The 20,091-nt window shown below is 48.5% G+C and overlaps 6 protein-coding genes across 6 annotated transcripts; 2 read left to right on the forward strand and 4 right to left on the reverse strand.

The window, feature by feature from the left end:
* Window positions 1-1,555: 1,555 nt before the first annotated feature.
* On the reverse strand, window positions 1,556-3,308 carry N7516_002295 (uncharacterized protein; the record flags this gene model as incomplete). The annotated part of the gene is made up of 4 exons (XM_057215015.1): window positions 1,556-1,705; window positions 1,779-2,162; window positions 2,213-3,027; window positions 3,104-3,308. 4 exons carry the CDS (start codon window positions 3,306-3,308, stop codon window positions 1,556-1,558), a joined length of 1,554 nt encoding a protein of 517 aa, XP_057076898.1.
* Window positions 3,309-3,994: 686 nt separating this feature from the next.
* On the reverse strand, window positions 3,995-8,779 carry N7516_002296 (uncharacterized protein; the record flags this gene model as incomplete). Its single annotated transcript, XM_057215016.1, has 4 exons — window positions 3,995-4,443; window positions 4,608-5,955; window positions 6,018-8,384; window positions 8,447-8,779. The coding sequence occupies 4 exons, from the start codon at window positions 8,777-8,779 to the stop codon at window positions 3,995-3,997; spliced, it is 4,497 nt and encodes a 1,498-aa protein (XP_057076899.1).
* Window positions 8,780-9,212: 433 nt separating this feature from the next.
* On the forward strand, window positions 9,213-11,036 carry N7516_002297 (RNA methyltransferase, TrmH family; the record flags this gene model as incomplete). Its single annotated transcript, XM_057215017.1, has 1 exon — window positions 9,213-11,036. The coding sequence occupies one exon, from the start codon at window positions 9,213-9,215 to the stop codon at window positions 11,034-11,036; it is 1,824 nt and encodes a 607-aa protein (XP_057076900.1).
* A 1,313-nt stretch (window positions 11,037-12,349) lies between these two features.
* N7516_002298 (NAD(P)-dependent alcohol dehydrogenase) lies at window positions 12,350-13,704 on the forward strand (the record flags this gene model as incomplete). Its single annotated transcript, XM_057215018.1, has 4 exons — window positions 12,350-12,493; window positions 12,565-13,437; window positions 13,498-13,614; window positions 13,669-13,704. The coding sequence occupies 4 exons, from the start codon at window positions 12,350-12,352 to the stop codon at window positions 13,702-13,704; spliced, it is 1,170 nt and encodes a 389-aa protein (XP_057076901.1).
* Window positions 13,705-13,980: 276 nt separating this feature from the next.
* Window positions 13,981-15,410, reverse strand: N7516_002299 (pepsin-like aspartic protease; the record flags this gene model as incomplete). The annotated part of the gene is made up of 3 exons (XM_057215019.1): window positions 13,981-14,067; window positions 14,123-14,995; window positions 15,066-15,410. 3 exons carry the CDS (start codon window positions 15,408-15,410, stop codon window positions 13,981-13,983), a joined length of 1,305 nt encoding a protein of 434 aa, XP_057076902.1.
* Window positions 15,411-16,074: 664 nt separating this feature from the next.
* N7516_002300 (uncharacterized protein) lies at window positions 16,075-19,674 on the reverse strand (the record flags this gene model as incomplete). Its single annotated transcript, XM_057215020.1, has 4 exons — window positions 16,075-16,201; window positions 16,262-19,189; window positions 19,247-19,387; window positions 19,561-19,674. The coding sequence occupies 4 exons, from the start codon at window positions 19,672-19,674 to the stop codon at window positions 16,094-16,096; spliced, it is 3,291 nt and encodes a 1,096-aa protein (XP_057076903.1). The 3' UTR covers window positions 16,075-16,093.
* Window positions 19,675-20,091: the final 417 nt, after the last annotated feature.

The raw sequence follows: 20,091 nt of genomic DNA on the forward strand, positions 1-20,091 counted from the left end.
GAACGCTAGCTTTCTTGCTTGAGCTGGCCTTCTTGCTTGAGCTGGCCTTCTTGCTTGAGCTGGCCTTCTTGCTTGAGTCGGGCCCCTGGTTTCTGTATTGACATATTCTCTTTCATTTTAAGCCTTTTTTCTTGTGTTTTCGATTTGATTCTTTCTGCGTTCTTCTGCCGGTATTCTCGCTGGTATTCTCGTTTTCTTGATCTGATTCGGTCTGCGTTCTTCTGCTGGTATTCTCGTTTTCTTGATCTGATTCGGTCTGCGTTCTTCTGCTGGTATTCTCGTTTTCTTGATTTAATTCGGTCTCGTTGTCTTGATTTGAATTGGTCTGCGTTCTTCTGGTAGTATTCTCGGATTCTTGATTTGACTCGGTCTGCGTTCTTCTGATAGTATTCTCGCTGGTATTCTCGTTTTCTTGATTTAATTCGGTCTGCGTTCTTCTGCCGGTATTCTCGCTGGTATTCTCGTTTTCTCGATTTAATTCGGTCTGCGTTCTTCTGCTGGTATTCTCGTTGTCTTAAGTGGATTCGGTCTACGTTCTTCTGTCGGTATTCTCGATGTCTTGTTTTGATTCGGTCTATATTCTTCTTATAGTATTCTCGTTGTCTTGATTTGAATTGGTCTGCGTTCTTCTGGTAGTATTCTCGGATTCTTGATTTGATTCGGTCTATATTCTTCTTATAGTATTCTCGTTGTCTTGATTTGAATTGGTCTGCGTTCTTCTGGTAGTATTCTCGGATTCTTGATTTGACTCGGTCTGCGTTCTTCTGATAGTATTCTCGCTGGTATTCTCGTTTTCTTGATTTAATTCGGTCTCGTTGTCTTGATTTGAATTGGTCTGCGTTCTTCTGGTAGTATTCTCGGATTCTTGATTTGACTCGGTCTGCGTTCTTCTGATAGTATTCTCGCTGGTATTCTCGTTTTCTTGATTTAATTCGGTCTGCGTTCTTCTGCTGGTATTCTCGCTGTCTTGATTTGATTCGGTCTGCGTTCTTCTGGTAGTATTCTCGTTGTCTTAAGTTGATTCGGTCTGCGTTCTTCTGCCGGTATTCTCGTTTTCTTGATTTGATCCGGTTTGCGTTCTTCTGCCGGTATTCTCGTTTTCTTGATTTGATCCGGTCTGCGTTCTTCTGCTGGTATTCTCGGATTCTTGATTTGACTCGGTCTGCGTTCTTCTGATAGTATTCTCGCTGGTATTTTCGTTTTATTGGTTTAATTCGGTCTGCGTTCTTCTGGTAGTATTCTCGTTGTTTTGGTTTGATTCGGTCTGAATTATTCTGCTGGTATTCTTGTTGTCTTGATCTGATTCGGTCTGCGTTCTTCTGGTAGTATTCTTGTTGTTGTGATTTGATTCGGTCTGCGTTCTTCCGGTAGTATTCTCGCTGGTATTCTCGTCGTCTTGGTTTGATTCGGTCTGCGTTCTTCTGCTGGTATTCTCGTTGTCTTGATTTGATTCGGTCTGCGTTCTTCTGTTGGTATTCTCGCTGGTATTCTCGTCGTCTTGATTTGATCCGGTCTGCGTGCTTCTGTTGGTATTTTCGACTGTATTCTCGTTTTATTAGTTTAATTCGGTCTGCATTCTTCTGTCGGTATTCTTGTTGTTGTGATTTGATTCGGTCTGCGTTCTTCCGGTAGTATTCTCGCTGGTATTCTCGTCGTCTTGATTTGATCCGGTCTGCGTGCTTCTGTTGGTATCTTCGACTGTATTCTCGTTTTATTAGTTTAATTCGGTCTGCATTCTTCTGCTGGTATTCTTGTTGTCTTGATCTGATTCGGTCTACGTTCTTCTGGTAGTATTCTCGTTGTTTTGATTTGACTTGGTCTGCGTTCTTCTGCCGGTATTCTCGCTGGTATTTTCGTTTTATTGGTTTAATTCGGTCTGCGTTCTTCTGGTAGTATTCTCGACGGTATTCTTGTTTCGATTTGATTCGGTCTGCGTTCTTCTGCTCGTATTCTCGTCCCTTCCACCTTTTTCTCTCTATATCCCGCAAATGTAATCGTAGACATGATGCGCTGGCCCCGACAGATGGTTGATGAATTTCCCCGGAAACATTTTGGTATGTATCGTAGAAACGTTTCTTTTCTTCGATGGCCTCACCTGCATCCAAGGCCCTGTTCATCTCATGCTTCAATTGTAACAGGTCCCTTGTCAGATTAGATGGGAGCTAGCACCAAGTTAGTTGTGCTATAATTGTTGAGGCCAGTGCATGCTTACTATGTCACATCTATAATGCTCCCCCGAACAATGTCTACAACTGAAAGAGCTTCCATGGGTAATTTGGCAATCCAGTAGCCTTTCGCCGGGCTCCAATTCTTTTCCCCATTGCTTGAAACATAAGATACAGAGCTGGGCTTCTGGCTTTGTGTCCGAATAATCAAGGGAGCTCTGAGTACGTGTCTCTTCCAAAAGATCTTGAGAATCGAAGGAGGTGAGACTGCGCTTAGAGTCGGAGTGGTCAAAAGTTGTTGTTGATTCGTTTGAGTCGAGTTTGGGGGTCAGTGGCATCCCAGTATCTCCGCAGGATGGATCGTGTTTGACAGTGGTTGAATCCCGTTCCCCAACACCAGCTGCCAAATCCGGGTCAGGCTTTTCAGCCTTGATTGATGGCTCGTTTGGATCAATTTTAGGGGCCAATGGCATCTCAGTATCATCGCAGGATGGATCGTGTTTGATGCCAGTGGTTGAATCCCGTTCCCCAACACCAGCTGCCAAATCCGGGTCAGGCTTTTCAGCCTTGATTGATGGCTCAATTGGGTCAACTTTGGGGGTCAGTGGCATCCCAGTATCATTGCAGGATGGATCGTGTTTGACACTAGTAGCTGGCTTCTGGTCTTCAAAACGAGTTGTCAAATCAGGATCAGGCTTCTCAATTTTGATGTGTGGCTCAGTGGGGTCAATTTTCGGGGCCAAGGGCATATCGATATCCTCGGAGGATGGTTTCTGATCAACACCAGTAGCGGCCTTATTATCTTCAGGACTATCTATCATATCAAGGTCAGGTTTCTCAACCTTGATGAATGACCCTTTTGCTACATCATCGATACACCTGTTAGTGCTTCCACTTTCTATAAGGAGAATAGGTCTTCTATGATTTCGTAGACCAACCTTGTTCATGATCATCATCCGGTGTTTTGACTGGAGCATCTCCAGCCCGAGGCTGAAGGATGCTTTCCGAGATGTTAGGCTCCTCGAGCTTCTGTCTGGTCTTGCGCTTCACCTGTAGTGAAGCAGTGGGCTCTGCCTTGATATCTGCGAACGCCTGCCCAAGGCGGCGCGTTCGCCGATGATGAATCTTTTTGGGGGGACCCATGTGGTGAAACCGGTTTGATGAAGTTGCTTGAATGATAAATGTAGGGGATGCGGATATGTGGAGAGATGGAGAAGAAAGATGGCCGGAATGGATGTCTTTGTTTCTTTAAATATTGGTTTGTCGTCAGGCATGCAATGCATTATTAATAATCCTCTTGAATTGCATAGTGAGATTCTTGTTGGAGGATTGTGTAGCAGGTTCTTCAAACGCAGAGGTTTGCCTGATTTGGATTGCAACCTGCATAGTAAAGTGTTTGCTCAAAAGTCCAGAGACAAACAGAAATGAACAACCAGTTATATATAGCCCTAGATCCTCCCTAGATCATCACATTGTCTACTTTTTCTACATGCAAAATATTGTAACCATACAACTTCGAGTTGTTTATCTTAATTCTCTCCCAAATGTAACAAAAACAAAGCTGGGTATCTTTCGCCCCTAATGTCCAGAACGCCTCCCATCCTTTTTGAATTTCTTTGGTCCTTTCTTGGGGATTTCTTTTCTTTTCGAAAAATAAATTATTGAACTCCCCCCGATGCAAATTGGCGCTCCGACGACGCAAAAGAACAAGAAGCAAAAAAAGCAAAAAAGGAAAAGAAAGAAAAGAGAGAAGAGCCGGAGCTCATCTCACGCAGAGATCACGAAGTAGCCCCTACTGGGGCAGCGGCAGCAAAAATTTCAGATCAGCTTTAGGACTCACCACTTGCCTCCGTCAAATCAATGGCATTGGTGCGGTCCTCGCCCACTGAGGACGAGGTGAGCGGAATCTGAGGCTTTTGCTGAGCGGAAAGCAAAGCCTTCTTCCGCTCATCCCGAGTGGTCCGCCCAACCGATCTGAGAATACCTTGAAGGTATTTCTTTGCCCCATACACGAGGGATGGGGCCTCCGTACTCTTCTCCAGTGCCTCCAGCATACGGGTGACCTGTATACTTGACTGCAAGTGAGGGCAGGCACGGCGGCCTCCCAAGTGCGCCAGGCCACATAGACCGCAGAACTCGACGCCGGCGTGGCGGAGTGGACAATACCCAGGGATGTGCCGTTGTTGGCATGCCACACAAGGCGGGGAAGTATTTTGGATGCCATCGGTCCCTATCTGTGCCACCGGGGGTGGAGATTCAACACGACGGAACGCGCGGGCTGCCGTTTGAATCATGTATGTTAACCAAAATGTTTTTATGGTCGCAATGAGGAATGATAGGATAGACTTTAAAACCAAAAAAAAATCCAAAAAAATGGAAGAAAAAGAAGAAAAAGCAAAGAGTAATAAAACACGCTTGGAATTGGGATGAGTTAGTTCTTACCTCGCTGTTCAGCATTCACAACATGATCAACAGCGACTTCCTCTACAGATCCACTTTGACCAGCTCCAGGTTCAGCCACCTCACCACCAATCTCAGTGCCCATTCCTTCAATTCCATCATATGCAGTGACCATTGGGTCACCTCCAAGGTCAGACTCAGTCTCATCGCCATCGTCGTCGGGCTCCTGGTAATCGTTGTCATCGGCGGTGCCCTTTCGCATCTTGGTAGGCGGCTTCTGTGGGGGACTGGGGTTCTCTTCGTCGTCGACCCCTTCAATGATGGTATTGTAGCGGGGCGCACCGCGCTTTCTCTTACCGCGCCCAAGACCCTCGGCTTGTCGGCTAGCCTCCTCGAGCGCTTCACGCTCACGCTCTTGCAAAATCTTCTCCCACGCCGTGATGTCCACAGGGGCGTCCTCAGTCTCAGTCACTTCTTCAAGGCTACCTTGATCCTTTTGCCACACCCGGGCGAAATTGAACTGCGCCTGGTCATTCTGATTCGAACTTCCCTCGTTGGCCACTTGCTCGGCCTGCTCAGCCTGGCTACGGTCCAACAGCTTGTCAATGGAGGGGTTATCATAGGTAATATCTGCCGAGTTATCATCATCAAAAAGAGCCTGGGCACCATGCTTGAGGATTGACTCCAGGTCTTCTTCATCTTCGTCGGCTTCGATGCGATCGATAAGTACGTGATCGAGGGCCATCTTTGTTTTACCTTTCTGCATGATTTTTTCTTCCACTGACGCGCGCACTACCAGGTGGAAAACAAGAACCGTGTTCTTCTGCCCGATTCGATGGGCACGGGACAAAGCCTGCATGTCTTGCTTGGGGTTGAAATCAGGATCCATGATGATCACTGTATCGGCAGTGGCGAGGTTGATTCCCACACCACCCGACCGTGTCGAAAGCAAGAAGGCAAAGAAAGGGGAATCCGGCTCGTTGAACTGGTCGATTTGCTGCTGCTTTTCTCTCGAGGACAAACGTCCATCCAGGCGACAGTACTGGAGTCCCAGTCCAGTGAGGAAGTCTTCAACAATGTCAAGGTTCTCTAAGAATTGGCTGAAGATGAGGACGCGGTGTCCACGCTCTCGAAGTTGAGGCAGCATCAAATTCAGCAACTGAAGTTTCCCGGATGCTTCGACCAACCGCTGATGGGAAAGTTGGGTGTCTAGAGTTTGTTCTTCAATGTCCCGGTTGTAGATGAACGGGTGGCAAAGACACTTGCGCAGCTGAATGAGGATGTTGTTCAGATTGTGCCGCTCGGATTTCTTCAACGGCCCGGTTTGTTTCTTGCAAATAGCCTTGATAAGCTGCGGGCTCCTGCGCAGGATTGATTTGTACAGTTTTTTCTGCACAACGGACATCGAAATCGGGATGATGATTTGCACCATCGGGGGAGGAATGGCAAAACCTCTGTCTTGGTTCGACGCAGGAGGAACGGCCGAATCATGTCGTGAAGCTCGCGAATGTCTTCCTTGTCGAGGGCTCCTCCGTATTGGGCCTCCAACTTCTCGGCATTGTAGGTCGGGTCGATGAACTGAACCAGATTGAACAACTCTCTGATGTTGTTCTGAAGCGGTGTGCCAGTGAGAAGCAACTTGAAACCGAATTTCATGCGACGAAGGCGCTCATAGAGCTGGGTCTTGTCATTCTTGAGGCGCTGGCCTTCATCAACTACCAAGCCGGCCCAATTGACACTGGACAAAACTCGCTTAGCCCCATCGTCGGCCATGCTCTCGTACGAAGCAATGACCACATGACAACATAGAGTACCATTCTTGTGGAACATCTCGTACTCCCTGGTCATCTCGCGAGCGGAAGCACTGCCATAATACGTGACAACGCGAACGTCCGGCGACCAGCTCTTGATCTCTCGGCGCCAATTTGGCACAGTCGCATTTGGAACAACGACCAAGAATGGGAAACAGTTGAGCTGTTCGATCAATGCGGAGAACAGCGTCAGGACCTGGATTGTCTTTCCAAGGCCCATATCGTCAGCAAGAATAGCGTTCTTCTGTGTGAAGAACATGTAAAGCAGCCAGTTCACACCATCCAGCTGATACTCCATGAGCTGACCACCGGTCACCAACGCAGGTTGAGCAGTCATCATAAGGCTCTGGTCAAAATCCTCTCTGCGGGCGTCGTTGAGGCGTCTCTGAAGCTCTTTCGGCTTCGGGGGTTGGATATCCTCTCGGAGCACCCTGTCCGTAAGAGCAGCTTGGAAGTCTTCCCAACGGGCTGTGTCGGTCGGACTGGGGGGTTCTTCCCAGACTGAGTCTTCATAAGTCAACCCTTTGTACTTGACATATGCCCGCTTAACCATCCCGGCGTTTGCTCGATCTTCTTGGGATTCAGGCTCGACGTGATATTCCACATCAAAGATAATGTCCACTCGCAGATTGTCTTCGGGTACAGCCTCGGCTGTTGTCATGATGGGTTTAGTCGATCGATCTGACCTGAGAAACGCTTTCATCTGGCTAGCTGGGACCTTGGACCAGACCCAGTCTCCAGTCAACCAGTTGACACGGAAGTAGGACATCTTGTTCCACTTGATAAGATATTCTTTGTCGATCTCCGGGATCATTTCGACCAACCGCGGGACAACATTAACCTCGGGCTTTTTTGGCCTCCAAGCAACGATCACGTTTATTGGATTGGCCCCTTGGGGAGATTCAGAACAGACATCGCATTGCCAGTTAGCAGGATCAATGTCCGGACGATCCTTCTCTGCCACGTTTGGTAGATGCTCGAGATGGAAAGCTCGCTTGCAGCTGTGAGTGCCGCCAAGGCATCTGATGAGGACATTGTCGACATTGTTGATACGAGACATATCCACATGGGTAATCGGATCTATGCCATTATTGGCTTCCCGCAATTGTTGCTCAGTCTGCGAGGAAAGAGTCTCCCGCAAAGGCTGCGACATGGGTCCTTCGTCTCTGCACACGGCACAATGGCCCAAATGAGGCTTTACGTCATGTTCTTGGTGCTTGATCCCTAAGCAACGACTGCATTGAAGAATGAAGTCACCTTCATCAACCTTAGTGACCAAGTGCTTCCGGCTGCTTCGATCGCCAAGACAACCTTGGTGATATGACAAAGTACAACCCTGGCAGAAAACCAAAGCCCCCTTTTCGGGGTCATGATCTTCATGGCCGCATTGGGCACATAACTGGGAGTGGCACTGTCTGAACTCATTGTCCAGCGGTAGTTCACGGAACTGCTCCCGCGCACCTGAGAACTTCTGCTTCGGCTGCTCAATTTCGCGCTCAGAATATTCGTCGTCTTCAAGGCGCTCTTTCATGTTGCGTCGACGAGTTTGTCGCAGACGGGATGATGTTCGTTTGCCTGTATCGGAGGCGGAGGTCTGTTCAGACCATTCGCGACTGCGTTGCTTTCGGCCCTTTCGTACACCTCTTCTCAGGTGGCGGCGTTTGGTTGGAGCATCATCATCGCTGGATTCTTCTGAGTATTCGATCTCCTCGCTAGTACTAGTGCTATCTTCACGGCGGGTTTGGTGGTCATCATCGCCATCGTCATCTTCCTCGCCATTGCGGAAGAAATGATCATATGAGATCACCGGGCCACGCCGTTGGCGCCTTCGTGCAACTCCCCAGTCCAACTCTGAATCATAGTCTGCAGGACCATCTCCACCCGAGTAAATGAGACGTGAACGAGGTGCTTGGTCCATTGCCAGGGGATCAGGACTCTGTGAGTCACGGTTGAATTCACGCAAAGCCTCCCGTCCGTTCTTGAGGCTTTTCAATTTCTTGATGGTCATCTATGAAAGTCATTGTCAGATGAATGGAGTTTGGGATTGATTGATTGTTTGCTTTCACTTACAGTTTGACGTTCACCACTTTTGAGTCTCACAATGAGCTTTGGCTCATCCATATCGACCGCAAGAATGCGGTGAACTTCGAAATGACCGGGCAAATACTCATAGTCCTCGGGGTTGTTAACCGCTGGGGCGATGATTTCAAAGGTCCTTGTGGATCCTTTTGAGTTTCCAGTGAACTCTTCCACTGGTTGAAGGGCATTTTCGGAGCCCTTAGGAGTGAGGATGGGAGTCGTGCGAGAGGAAGCGCTCTGCAATTGCGCTAGCAATTGTGCCGCCATTGCGTCAGGGTCTTCAGGTGATGGGCAGTATGGATAATCGTCTCTAGATTGAGACATGATGATTTTCTGACCAGATGAGCGATCAGGAAATGAAAATGAAGCTATAGGGACTGCACACGCGGTTCTTACAAGTGAGGGTTTGGAGACTTGAGTGAACTGAGGGTATTGAATCGATGATGGGAAATCTCCCAATGAACAACCAAGTAAACACTGGGACGACTGGATGCTCAAAGGAAAGATGAGTTCGAATCAATGAAAGAGAATCATGAAGGAATGAATGAAGGAGATGAGAAGAAGAAAGTCGAAGTCAACAAGATTGAGTCGCATACACAAATCGATCGCGTCAATACTTCCGGCGCGTTTGGTTTGGCGCCCGATAAACGATAAACGATAAGCTCGGTTGCGGATACAGACCTATCGCGCAGATCGATAACGAAGTTCTTCAATGTGGCGCAAGGAGAGGATCTACGAAGACCGGAACTTCGTCGCAATGCTCAGAACTAGTATTTCAAGGACGGGCTTGAATGGTCTTTTAAGAGTGATCAGTTCCTCAAATTCTACAGTCTTTGCTATTCGGCATGCATCATTGAATTCAGCAATTGGGGAGGGTATTCGCAGGTCTCAGTCCGTGGACAGAGATAATCGTCGCGGCAACGAGTCTCGCTTTCCTAAGCGCCAGCGACAATACGAGGGGCAATACGCAGTGCGACAATACGAGAGATCAGGTGGCTCCAATTTCAATGGTCGTCAAACAAACGGACCAAAAACAGACGGACCACAACAAAAATACGGAAGGTCAGATCAACCCAACTTCAATGACCGTCGAACATATGGGGCACGACAATATGGAGAAGAAAAGCCCGAAAGATCAGGATTCAACTCTGGTGTGCAACGCAATTACGGCCAGCGTGAGCGAGAATACGGAGCGAAAAAAGCCTGGACATCAGACGGTGTAGGTCGTAAAGACTATGACCGCCGACAATCGCCATGGAATGACAAGTCCGAATTCCCACGACAAAGCCGAAAGGAAGAAAAGTTTGAGTTCGACGAGGATGAGTTTATTCGTTCTGGTGATTTCCGAGGACTGCCCCGTGAACATCAATCCCGATTCCAATCCCGATTCCAATCGCGAACACAAGATGGTCCATTCACACAAGCGGGAAGAGGACGGCCTCCAATGGATGAACCAAGAGAGAAGGAGCCAGCAAAACCTAGGGCTCATCGGATCACGGAGAGAATTCCAGAACGGGTGAAGGACAACGTCAAAGTGCCGGACACAATCCCCTACACTACACCGGCATCTGAGTTCATTTACGGCACCAGCGCTGTGGAGGCGGCTTTGCGCTGCAGTCGGCGTCAACTCTACAAGCTTTATATCTACCAGGGCACGGAGGAAGAGCTAAGTGCAGCGAAGGTCACAATCCGCAAACTGGCACTGTCAAAGAACATTGCAGTAAAAATGGCATTTGCAGGGTGGGATCGACTTATGGACAAGATGAGTGCTGGGCGACCCCACAATGGATGTATTTTGGAGGCATCACCTTTACCAAAATTGCCAGTGCGTGGTCTCCAGGCTGTTCCATCTATATCCGAAGAGTATTTCCGGACGGAGCTTGCACCACAAACGCGGGAAGAAGCTGCGGTAAATGGCACCGATGATCGTATCCACATCCATCATCCTTCCCCGCCCCCGCATGAAACTGAACAGAGCCATCGATACCCAATTGTCTTGCTGTTAGATGGAGTGGTCGATACCGGTAATATGGGGGCCATCATCCGCTCATCCTATTTCCTAGGTGTCGATGCAATTGTTCTAGCTGGTCGCAACTCCGCACCATTGTCTCCCATCACAATCAAATGTTCTGCTGGTGCAGCTGAGAATATGCCTATCCTTCATGTGAAAAATGAAGTTGATTTCATTCAGCGATCCCAGCAGAATGGGTGGCGGTTCTATGCTGCAGATGCCCCAACTCCTGGCTCCGTGTATTTGGACCACATATCGGCCGATGGCGATCAAAGCAGGGCTCAATTACCCAGCACTACTGCGCCTAGTGTGATAATGATGGGCAGTGAGGCTACTGGATTGAGCTCGCATATCAAGTCGCATGCAGATGCGATCATCAGCATTCCAGGCGCCCGGCAGAGTTCCATCCTAGGTGTTCAATCGGATCCTGCCCGCATCGACAGTCTCAATGTGAGTGTCGCCGCGGCACTACTGATGGAGAAGTTCCTGCGAACACCGATGACTGTGGGTGGTGTCCTCAAGAAGGAAAAGAACATGGAAAAGAACATAGGAAAGGAAAAAATGTGGTAATCTAACTGTTAATAACTCTGTATTTTAGCATATACACACTGCATCTTTGTACAATAGCACATAAGTAAATTGGAGTTTTTGATTTGAAGTTCTTTGTTCTTGACTTATAGGTTAATCACATAGTTAACGCATCTTATCGATTTGATGCATTTAATGCATTTAATCAAGGGGATTGTTGCTACCACCCCCCTTAGATAATACCACCTCCCCTGCCTGAAATTCCAGTACCGCCTTCCCGATCGGGTGCGATACTGATTCTGCCATTTATTTCTGCCACCCCCATATAATTCTGGTTTACATAGTAAAATACACTGCATTTTGATCAGAAAAAATCGTACATTTCATTGGTTTCTATATCGATCTACTCTACAAATTAAGTATCCTGCTTCTTAACCCTTCCGCGCGCTTTGCTCCCCGCCCTGGGCCTCGGCCACGTCCTCAACCACTACCGCCGGCTTCACCACTACCGGTTCCCCGTCCACTACCCCCCGCCCACGCCCACGACAACGCCCGCGGCCCCGGCTCTCCTCCTTTGACGAAGGATCTCGGTGTATAGAAGTATCTTAGGTTAGCGCATCCGGTGAAGACTACGGTTACTGTGTAGTGGCCTAGGTACTAGCCTAGGTACTTAGAAGGTTCCTAGCACCTCGGGGACTTGGTCTAATCTATATGACAAAAGTGACTTAATTTTATATGGTGTTTATACACAAATTGTAGGTATCCATCTACTGTCGTCCTATATATAGTGTTAGGGGTAGTTTGGCACGAAGGCGGTGTAAAAATTGGAAGGCGGTAAGGTAGTAGGCAGATTTAGGTATCGAGGTAAAAGCGGTACCCGATTAGGAGAGCGGTAGTAATTATGCCCGATATTTCAGGCAGCGGGTGTGGTATCATCCAAAGGGAGGTGGTATTATTCAAAAGTGGGGGGGGAGTGGGTGGGTAGCAACAATCCCCTTAATCAAAGCAACATCAGGATCCAAACCATCAAAGCACACCCATTAAAACAGAGCTTTTCGATCGAGATATACCGAAACTCGTTGCCGAAGTCGGGTTGTGGAGATTTGTGGGGGGAACAAACGAGGGCTTCTGGGGGAAGAGACGCAAAACGCAAAGGAGATGCCTTAGAGATCCAAAGTAGATGCCTTAAAGGTCCGGATATCCTTAAGATCCGGATGTCCTTAAGAAGTCAGTTCCCTTCAACCCTAAATTAGAGGTATGTGTCTTTATCTTTAGCTTGTGTATAGAGAGTACTCATCAGATATTTATCACCCATAGGAAGATCCTCGTCGCATGTACATCAAACCAACCTCACTATGATCCCAGAAAAACAGATCCCAACCACGGCATTTGTGGTGGATAAACCAGGAGCTCCTTTTGTTCTTCAAGATGTTGTTCTTGATGAAGTCCGGTCAAATGAAGTCTTGGTTGAAATGAAATATACAGGCCTTTGCCACACAGTATGTATCATCATTCATTCCACCATGAAACTTCTCCAAATAGTTAAACGAGACTAACAGAATACCCTCAGGATATTGTCGTCCAACAGGGCGCAATCCCTGTCGGTGATTATCCCGCCGTACTAGGCCACGAAGGCGCCGGAATCGTCCGCCGCGTCGGCAGTGGCGTGAAAGACAAATCCCTCCAAGAAGGCGACCTCGTCTTCCTGAGTTTCAGCTCCTGCCACGAAGAGACATGCAGATCCTGTAGCAACGGTCGAAATGGATTCTGCGGTCAAATGACACCGATTAACTTCGCCGGTGCTCGAGGTCTCAGCGCTGCCGAGTCACCCATCTCCTTTCCAGGCGGAAAGGGCCCAATCCGTGGCCAGTTCTTCGGTCAGTCCTCTATGAGCAAGCTGGCTGTGGTCGACGAACGGTCGGTCGTCAAATCTCCCTCGGGGTCTGGACTCACAGTCGAAGACATGGCGGTCCTTGCTCCTCTCGGCTGTGGGTATCTCACCGGTGCTGGCACCGTATTCAATGTCCTTAAGCCCACACCGACAAGTCGCTTTGCTGTTCTTGGTATGGGCGCTGTGGGAGTGGCGGCTATGTTAGCTGCCCGGTCTCAGGGAGTTCAAACCGTTATCGCGGTTGATATTGTTGATGAGAAGCTCGAGATGGCGAAGTCTCTTGGTGCATCGCATACGTTGAACACGAAGAGCGTATCGGATCTTGCGCAGGGGCTATTGGATATATTCCCAGATGGCGTTGACTGTATACTCGATACCACGGGTGTAGTTCCTCTGCTTGAGGCTGCCGTCAAAGCTTTGGGTCATGAAGGTACCCTAGCTATTGTTGGTGTGGCTCGTGCTGGATCGTCCCTCAATATCGATCCTTTGGAACTCATGATGGCTTGCAAGCGAGTCGTTGGTGTTATTGAGGGCTGTGCGAATCCCGCTGTGGTGCGTCTTTCCTTTTTTGACAATCGCTCGAGTCGTGACTAACCTTTCGTCGCTGTTCAGATTGTTCCACAACTGATTGATCTATACAAGCAAGGGAAATTCCCGGTTGATAAGCTTGCTAAGATCTATCCCCCAGGCGACTTAGAGCAAGCCATGGCAGATTTACAGTCTGGAAGCGTAAGTGCTACAACATCAATCTTTCAAAGAGACAAGCTGACAGATATACTGCAGGTTATCAAGCCCATCATCAAATGGACAGACCTGTGATATTGTGATTTGAGAATGCATATGGAAGCGCTTTTCACTTGGTTGTTATTTGTTTTCTGTTAGTGGATTGTAGCAAGTTCTTTTTCTGTTCACATAGCGGTAAATGCATTCTGTAGTAGTTATACATAGGAAGGTCCTCTGCATAGTCCATGCTTTTTGCCGGGTTTCAATACATCTACGACTAAAATCTAAAAGGGCTGACCAGGTTGGTACCAAAAGGACCATGACAAGGCCACATAGGCGGCCGACTATTCTTGTAAATGAACATTTACATGCCTAGCTAGACTCAGAAGGCACAGCGAGATCCTGATGAAGCTCCTTGCGCTGTACAGCACCAAAGCGAAGATTACCGACATCGAAGACCTAATCATCGGATTAGCTTGTGCGACTGTGAACTCCCCAAATATATATCACTCACTGCATAGATGGCCTTCAGGAAAGTATCACCTAGAATATCCATGGTCATAGTACCCCGACTTTGGATGCCTCCATAGACATAACCAGACTTAGCCTCCGCAAATCCGAGATCTTCTTTCTGCACAACAAATTGCGTATCACCAACAGCAAAAGAGATAACAGGCAACTTATCAGCCGATGTGTTGGATGGGAAGATCCATCCCTGGCTGTCATCGTCATACTCCGCCCCGGGGATAGCATCATAAATGGCCTGACAAGTTTCATCATCCACCAGTGCCAAAGTAGTCCCTGTATCAGCAATAGCCTTGTTTTCAGCCCGAAAGACCGACTTCCCATTCACTGTTGCTGATGCAGAATCGAACAGCCAATATCCCTGACTGTTATCGACAGACGTGTAGGAGATCTCTGCCTCAGCGGCCTTCACCGTGTCCTGATCAATATAACCAAAAGTATAGAATGACTCGCCCTTATCCTGCTCATCAGAGTCTCGCCATGACCCCAACTTTGCGGTGAAGATCTCAGCTGACTTCGGGATGTCGGATTGCGAGATCATATTCTCCACAGGCGTGCTCACGGCCTCGGGCTTGACAGTATTGATATTACCGAACGCAAGTCCCAGTAGCCCATCCCCAGCACCTTGTGTAAATTGATCGGACAATATATCAGCGATCTCAACAGCCTGGTCTTTGATCACCAGCCCGCCGATGTTGACATTATCGTTGCCGACCGTGCCTCTAGCAGAAGAGCCATCACCGTACTTAATCTGCCACGTTGAGCCATCTTTCTCTTTGAAAGTAACAGACTTGGTCGGATCAAAGACTGTATGGTTCTTGTTGTCCGACAAAGTCTTAGACGACAACTCCGTGGACCAGACCTAGACATCCAGAATTCTTAACCACTATCGCATCGCACAGAGAAAAACAGGAAGAAATCTATGTACTTACCCATAGATCCGCAGACCCAGTATCAAAGTCCAAATTAAGCGTTTGTGCAGGTGTACCAATACCAACTTCTGCAAGATACATCGAGTCATTCTGGATATCGTGGACACCCACTTGTCCAACTTGGTCGCTAACGGCGTCCTTCTTCTGCAGCACCTGCAGCAACCGAGCACGGCCTCCGATGGGCTTATCAGTGAACTGTCGGCCAGTCTGTACCATTGTAGTGCCGAGGAAATACGGGCCGCCTTTAGTTGGGGTGAAGCGATACTTGCGCATGGCGTACAAGTACGACTTTGTGCCGGACTTCTGGTAATGCGGGTTCGCGATAAGATTGATTTTAGTCGCCATGGTGGGGGGAGGTGGATTGTTTTGGATTTGAGGGGTTTGAGAATGAATGGCTAGGGCGTTGGGTCTCCTTAAGTACTTATGCTAGAATAATATCATGCAATGAACTGGGGGAGGGTTGTTTGAAACAAGCGTCGTCATGGCGTTCAAATATTACGATGCCTAGTAGGCGGGCTAGTCATTTGTCAGTTTTATGGAGGCGAATCCCAGAAACCTGTATTTCTGTTCCAAGGTTGTTTCAGCATGATGGAGGTGGTGTCCGATCTACATGGTTATCGTAGTGCACACTACTAGGGGAATTGTCCCTTCTATCCTATTTCATACCTTACAACTGATCATCCTAAAAGCCATCTAAAAAGCCATCTAAAACGGTACCTTGACTTCTAATCGAGTCTATATTAGTGGTGAATCCTAATTAAAGTCCCTGATGGTCGCTATGCACTGCGATACACGGCGGACTCCGGTCAGGGGGATTTCGTGAATGTGCTGGGATTATCAAGGAATACATATGAATACTATAAGCCTTTCGAAGTAAGACAAGTAACTCTATTTCAATTACAAAAGTACATTAAAAGATATTGCGCCGATCCCGATAAAAAAACCCCCAATACCCGAATCACCAATAACCTCCTTAGCAAACTGGGAACGTACACAACCCCCCCCCCGTGGGCCCTCAATCCACATGATTACCTCTTGCGAGTCTTAGGCTTGCTTGCAGTAGCACTGGGAGCTCGGGAACTTGCGGTAGAGGCAGTCTTGCTACCACCCTTGGTGGCCTTGACCTGTTTGGTCGGCTGTAAAAAAAAAAAGTTAGGACAAAAGTGACAGATAATGATGGGCTAGACAAAACTTACAGCAGCTCCATTCTTAGCCTTCTTCTTGGCAGGGGGCGCTTCTTCTATCTCTTCCTCCTCATCACGGTCACGAACGCGGCTTTTGCCCTCACTGGGCTCGAATTCCTTCGCCACGGTGTTCAGTAGAGTAGTGCAGCGGCGACCAATTTCCACGGGTGTGCGGCTGAGCATGAAGAAATCGAATCGGAATAGAGGCGATTCACGGATCTCTTCACGGATGTTCTCATACAAATTCTCGCCTTCGACTCCATACTTGTCCAACATGATCAACAAGAATCGGTCCTCATCCTCGGTGTAAACCTTTTTGTTGGTGGTGGACACGGTGTAGTTGATCTTCAGCTGCTGAAGCGGCACACGGTACATCTCCAACTTCTTGCGGAGCATCTTCCGCTGGTGATCTATCTTCCGCACCTTCTCCTCACCCTGATCGATGACTCGGAGGTACTTAGGATAGTCCTGGATCTCGGTGTATCGGCGCCAGAAGACTTCGGCATATTCCTTAATCTCATTGGGCTCCTTGCTGTCCACCTCAGTAGCAATACCCTTGTAGTCGGTGCGACCGAACTTGGCAGATCCGTTGATAAATTGCTGGAAGTCACGTCGGTTCCAGGTTGCAAACCCTTCTTCTGACATACGAGCTTTCTCAGCTTGCTCCTCCTCAGTAAGAGGAACAGAGTTGTCAATCTCCTGTTGTTCAAGGTCACGCTCGGCCTCTCGCTCACTCAGCTCCTCTTCGGGACCTTCAGGCAATTGAGCCTTGTAACCAATTTCCTTGTGGAAGTAGGCAGTCTCCTTCTCTTGGAGCTCGTGGAGGCCAGGAGGGAAGAATTGCCAGTCGTGGACAGTGATTTGTTTAGGAGCACGTGGGACCTTGGGCTTTGTATCGGCGGTGCGGCCTCCAGTGGCCAGCGCTTGGCGGTAGTATTTGTCGATGGAGTAAAACTGCTCTTTGCGCTCACGTTTGGCTGGGTTGATCCAACTGATGCCAATATCCTTCTTCCGCTCGGTGAAATCTTTGCCGTTCCATTCATACGCACTCTCGGATGAGAACTTCTGCAAGTCATCAATGCCGAGGGTCTCGTACTTCTTGCTGAGCTCTGCAGTTCGTTCTTCGCCTTTACGCAGGATAGTCTCGATATCTTCATCTTCGGCTACATCCTGTTCGTCCCCACCCTTTGTGTTGAAGACGTTGGCAGCGCCGTGTTGAATCATACCAAGGAGGTCGTCCTTCGAAGATGCCTTGCCGGCCTCTTGTCCAGCACGACCTTGTTGAATGACAAGTTGATCCAAACGCAGTTTCTGAGCTGCTCGCTCCAGAACCTTCTCTTCAATGGCGTTCTCTGTGATAAATCGGAAAACTTTAACCTGCTTGGTCTGACCAATGCGGTGAGCTCGGTCCATGGCTTGCAAATCAGCTTGCGGGTTCCAGTCGCTGTCGAAGAGGACGACGATATCAGCTGAGGTCAAGTTGATACCCAGACCACCAGCTCTGGTGGTGAGAAGGAAAACGAATTTGTCGGATCCGGGTTTGTTGTAGTCATCAATGGCAGCAATGCGGTCCTCGTGTGCTGTGGTACCATCGATACGGCAGTAGTTGTAGTCGCGGAAACAACAGTAATCTTCCAAGATATCCAGTACACGACTCATCTGAGAGAAGATGAGCACACGACTACCATCCGCTTGCATGCGCTTCAGAAGTTTGTCCAGAATGGCCATTTTTCCGGAGTTGAAAACAAGATGTTCGTCGGTGGTGTAAGGAGGGCCTGGTTCAGCTCCCTCGAACAGGTAGGGATGATTGCAACACTTCCGCAGTTGCATGACAATATTCAACAGTCGAGTCTTGGACTCGCGCTTCCCAGCGGCGCCGTTGACGGCGTCAATATCTTTCTCCAAAATTTTCTGGTACCACCTCCGTTGCATTTCAGACATTGGGACATAGAGATTTAGTTCCTTCTTCGGTAGCAAACTCTTCTCGACATCACTCTTCACACGTCGGAGCAAGAAAGGGCGAAGAACACGGTGGAGTTGCTGTACCACGGTGTCTTGGTCGGAATCCTGGTTTGAGAACCACTGGTCAAATGCCTCGGAATCGCCGAAGACATCTGGGAGAAGGAAGTTGAGCAAGGCCCACAATTCATGTAGATTGTTTTGTAGCGGGGTACCGGTGATTAGCAACCGATTGCGGGAGTTGAAAAGACGGATGATCTGCGACAACGATGATTCTTCGTTTTTGATCCGATGGGCCTCGTCGATGATGATATATTCCCAGGCAAACTTCTTCAGGTGCGACTTCTCGCGGAGGATCATTTCATAACTGGTAATGCAGACATCGAACTCCTCCTCGACTAAGCGCTCATTGATCAACTTTTGTCGTTCTTCTTTGTTACCTTGGAGCACCAGGACATCGATATCGGGGGTCCACTTTGCGAACTCTCGCTTCCAGTTGTCCAGGGTTGACTTCGGTACGACGACCAAATGGGGGCCGTTGATATCACGGATGTAACGTAGATATCCCAGGAACGAGATCGTCTGTAGGGTCTTGCCGAGACCCATCTCATCGGCCAGGATACCGGAGATACCGTTCTCGTGTAGCGAAACGAGCCAGTTCAAGCCTGCAACCTGGTAATCACGTAGCTCACCGTGGATGAATGCTGGCGACTCTCGGAATACGGTGGTGCTATCACCGCCCTGCTTCTCATCCTGTAGCAGCTCTGCGTCTTCTTCTTGTTCGGTTCTGCGGCGCCGCTCACTACCAGCACCCCCAGTGCGCTTGGAGCCCTTGCGGGCCTTTTCCTCTGTCTCTGCATTTTGTCGGTCGATTTCTGCCATGATCCCTTTGATTTCAGGGTTTGGATTGGTCTCGATGAAGTGGCGAAATAGGTCAGTGAGACCCAGAAGGTATCGGAATCGGCGAATCGAATCATCCTCCTACAAAACATCATGTATGAGCAAGGGCTGTCAACAATCTTATGTTATAATCCATACCTTCGTATTATCAAGGCGGCCATGCTTCTTGCCTAGGATGCTTTTTCTAAGGTGGTTGGCCTCAGATCTGCGCCTACGTCCATCGGCCGCGGCGTCGCCCGCAACGCTGCTTGCAGTGGTGTTGGGATTTGTGTCAGAGTCCTATTCAAATAATTAGCAACCTTCCCTATCTAACAGCGCTATAGGCCAAGGGCATCGTTACCGTGTAATCTGGGGTGTTTTGGCGGCTCTAGATTGCGAAAGAAAATTAGCGAATCTGGAACCTAAAAAGCAATGGAAAATCATGCAGCGGTCTCAAAAACAATTTCACATACCGTCATTTGCGCGTCGGCACTATCCACGGGCACCGAAGGGACCGTGTCGTCATTTGTATCAGTCATAGGAGTATCAGCCTGCGAGACTGGATCAGACGCGAGGGCAGGAGCCATGTTTTATCTTTGGTGAACAAAGTGGAGGTGCGTTCGCTATTAAACACGTCTTTGAGCGTGCAACAAAGAATATCGGAAGCTCGCGACTAGTCGGATCGCGTAGTGCAGAAAGAAAGAACCAACTGCAGTCGGAGTGCTGAGGAAACGAGGGGGATTGGGTAAATATAGTCCAGGGTAAATTCAAAAGTTGGAGTGATTCATCAATGGTGATCCCATAGATTGAATGCCGCTGAACAATTCTAGACCAGGATTATTGAAGGTATCCCAAGCGCGTCCATGGCAAATGAAGATACCGCCTTTCGGTAGGGCCCTACGGTATGGAATATTGTTATTCCGTCGGAAAGTGGGCTTCTCGTTACCGGGCCAGGGCGGTCATCTGCAACAACCTTGAAAACGAAAGTTCCTCCGTTGACAACA

Source organism: Penicillium verrucosum (genome assembly GCF_028828655.1).
Source record: "Penicillium verrucosum strain IBT 35672 chromosome Unknown utg000001l_segment0_segment0, whole genome shotgun sequence".
Taxonomy (NCBI): domain Eukaryota; kingdom Fungi; phylum Ascomycota; class Eurotiomycetes; order Eurotiales; family Aspergillaceae; genus Penicillium; species Penicillium verrucosum.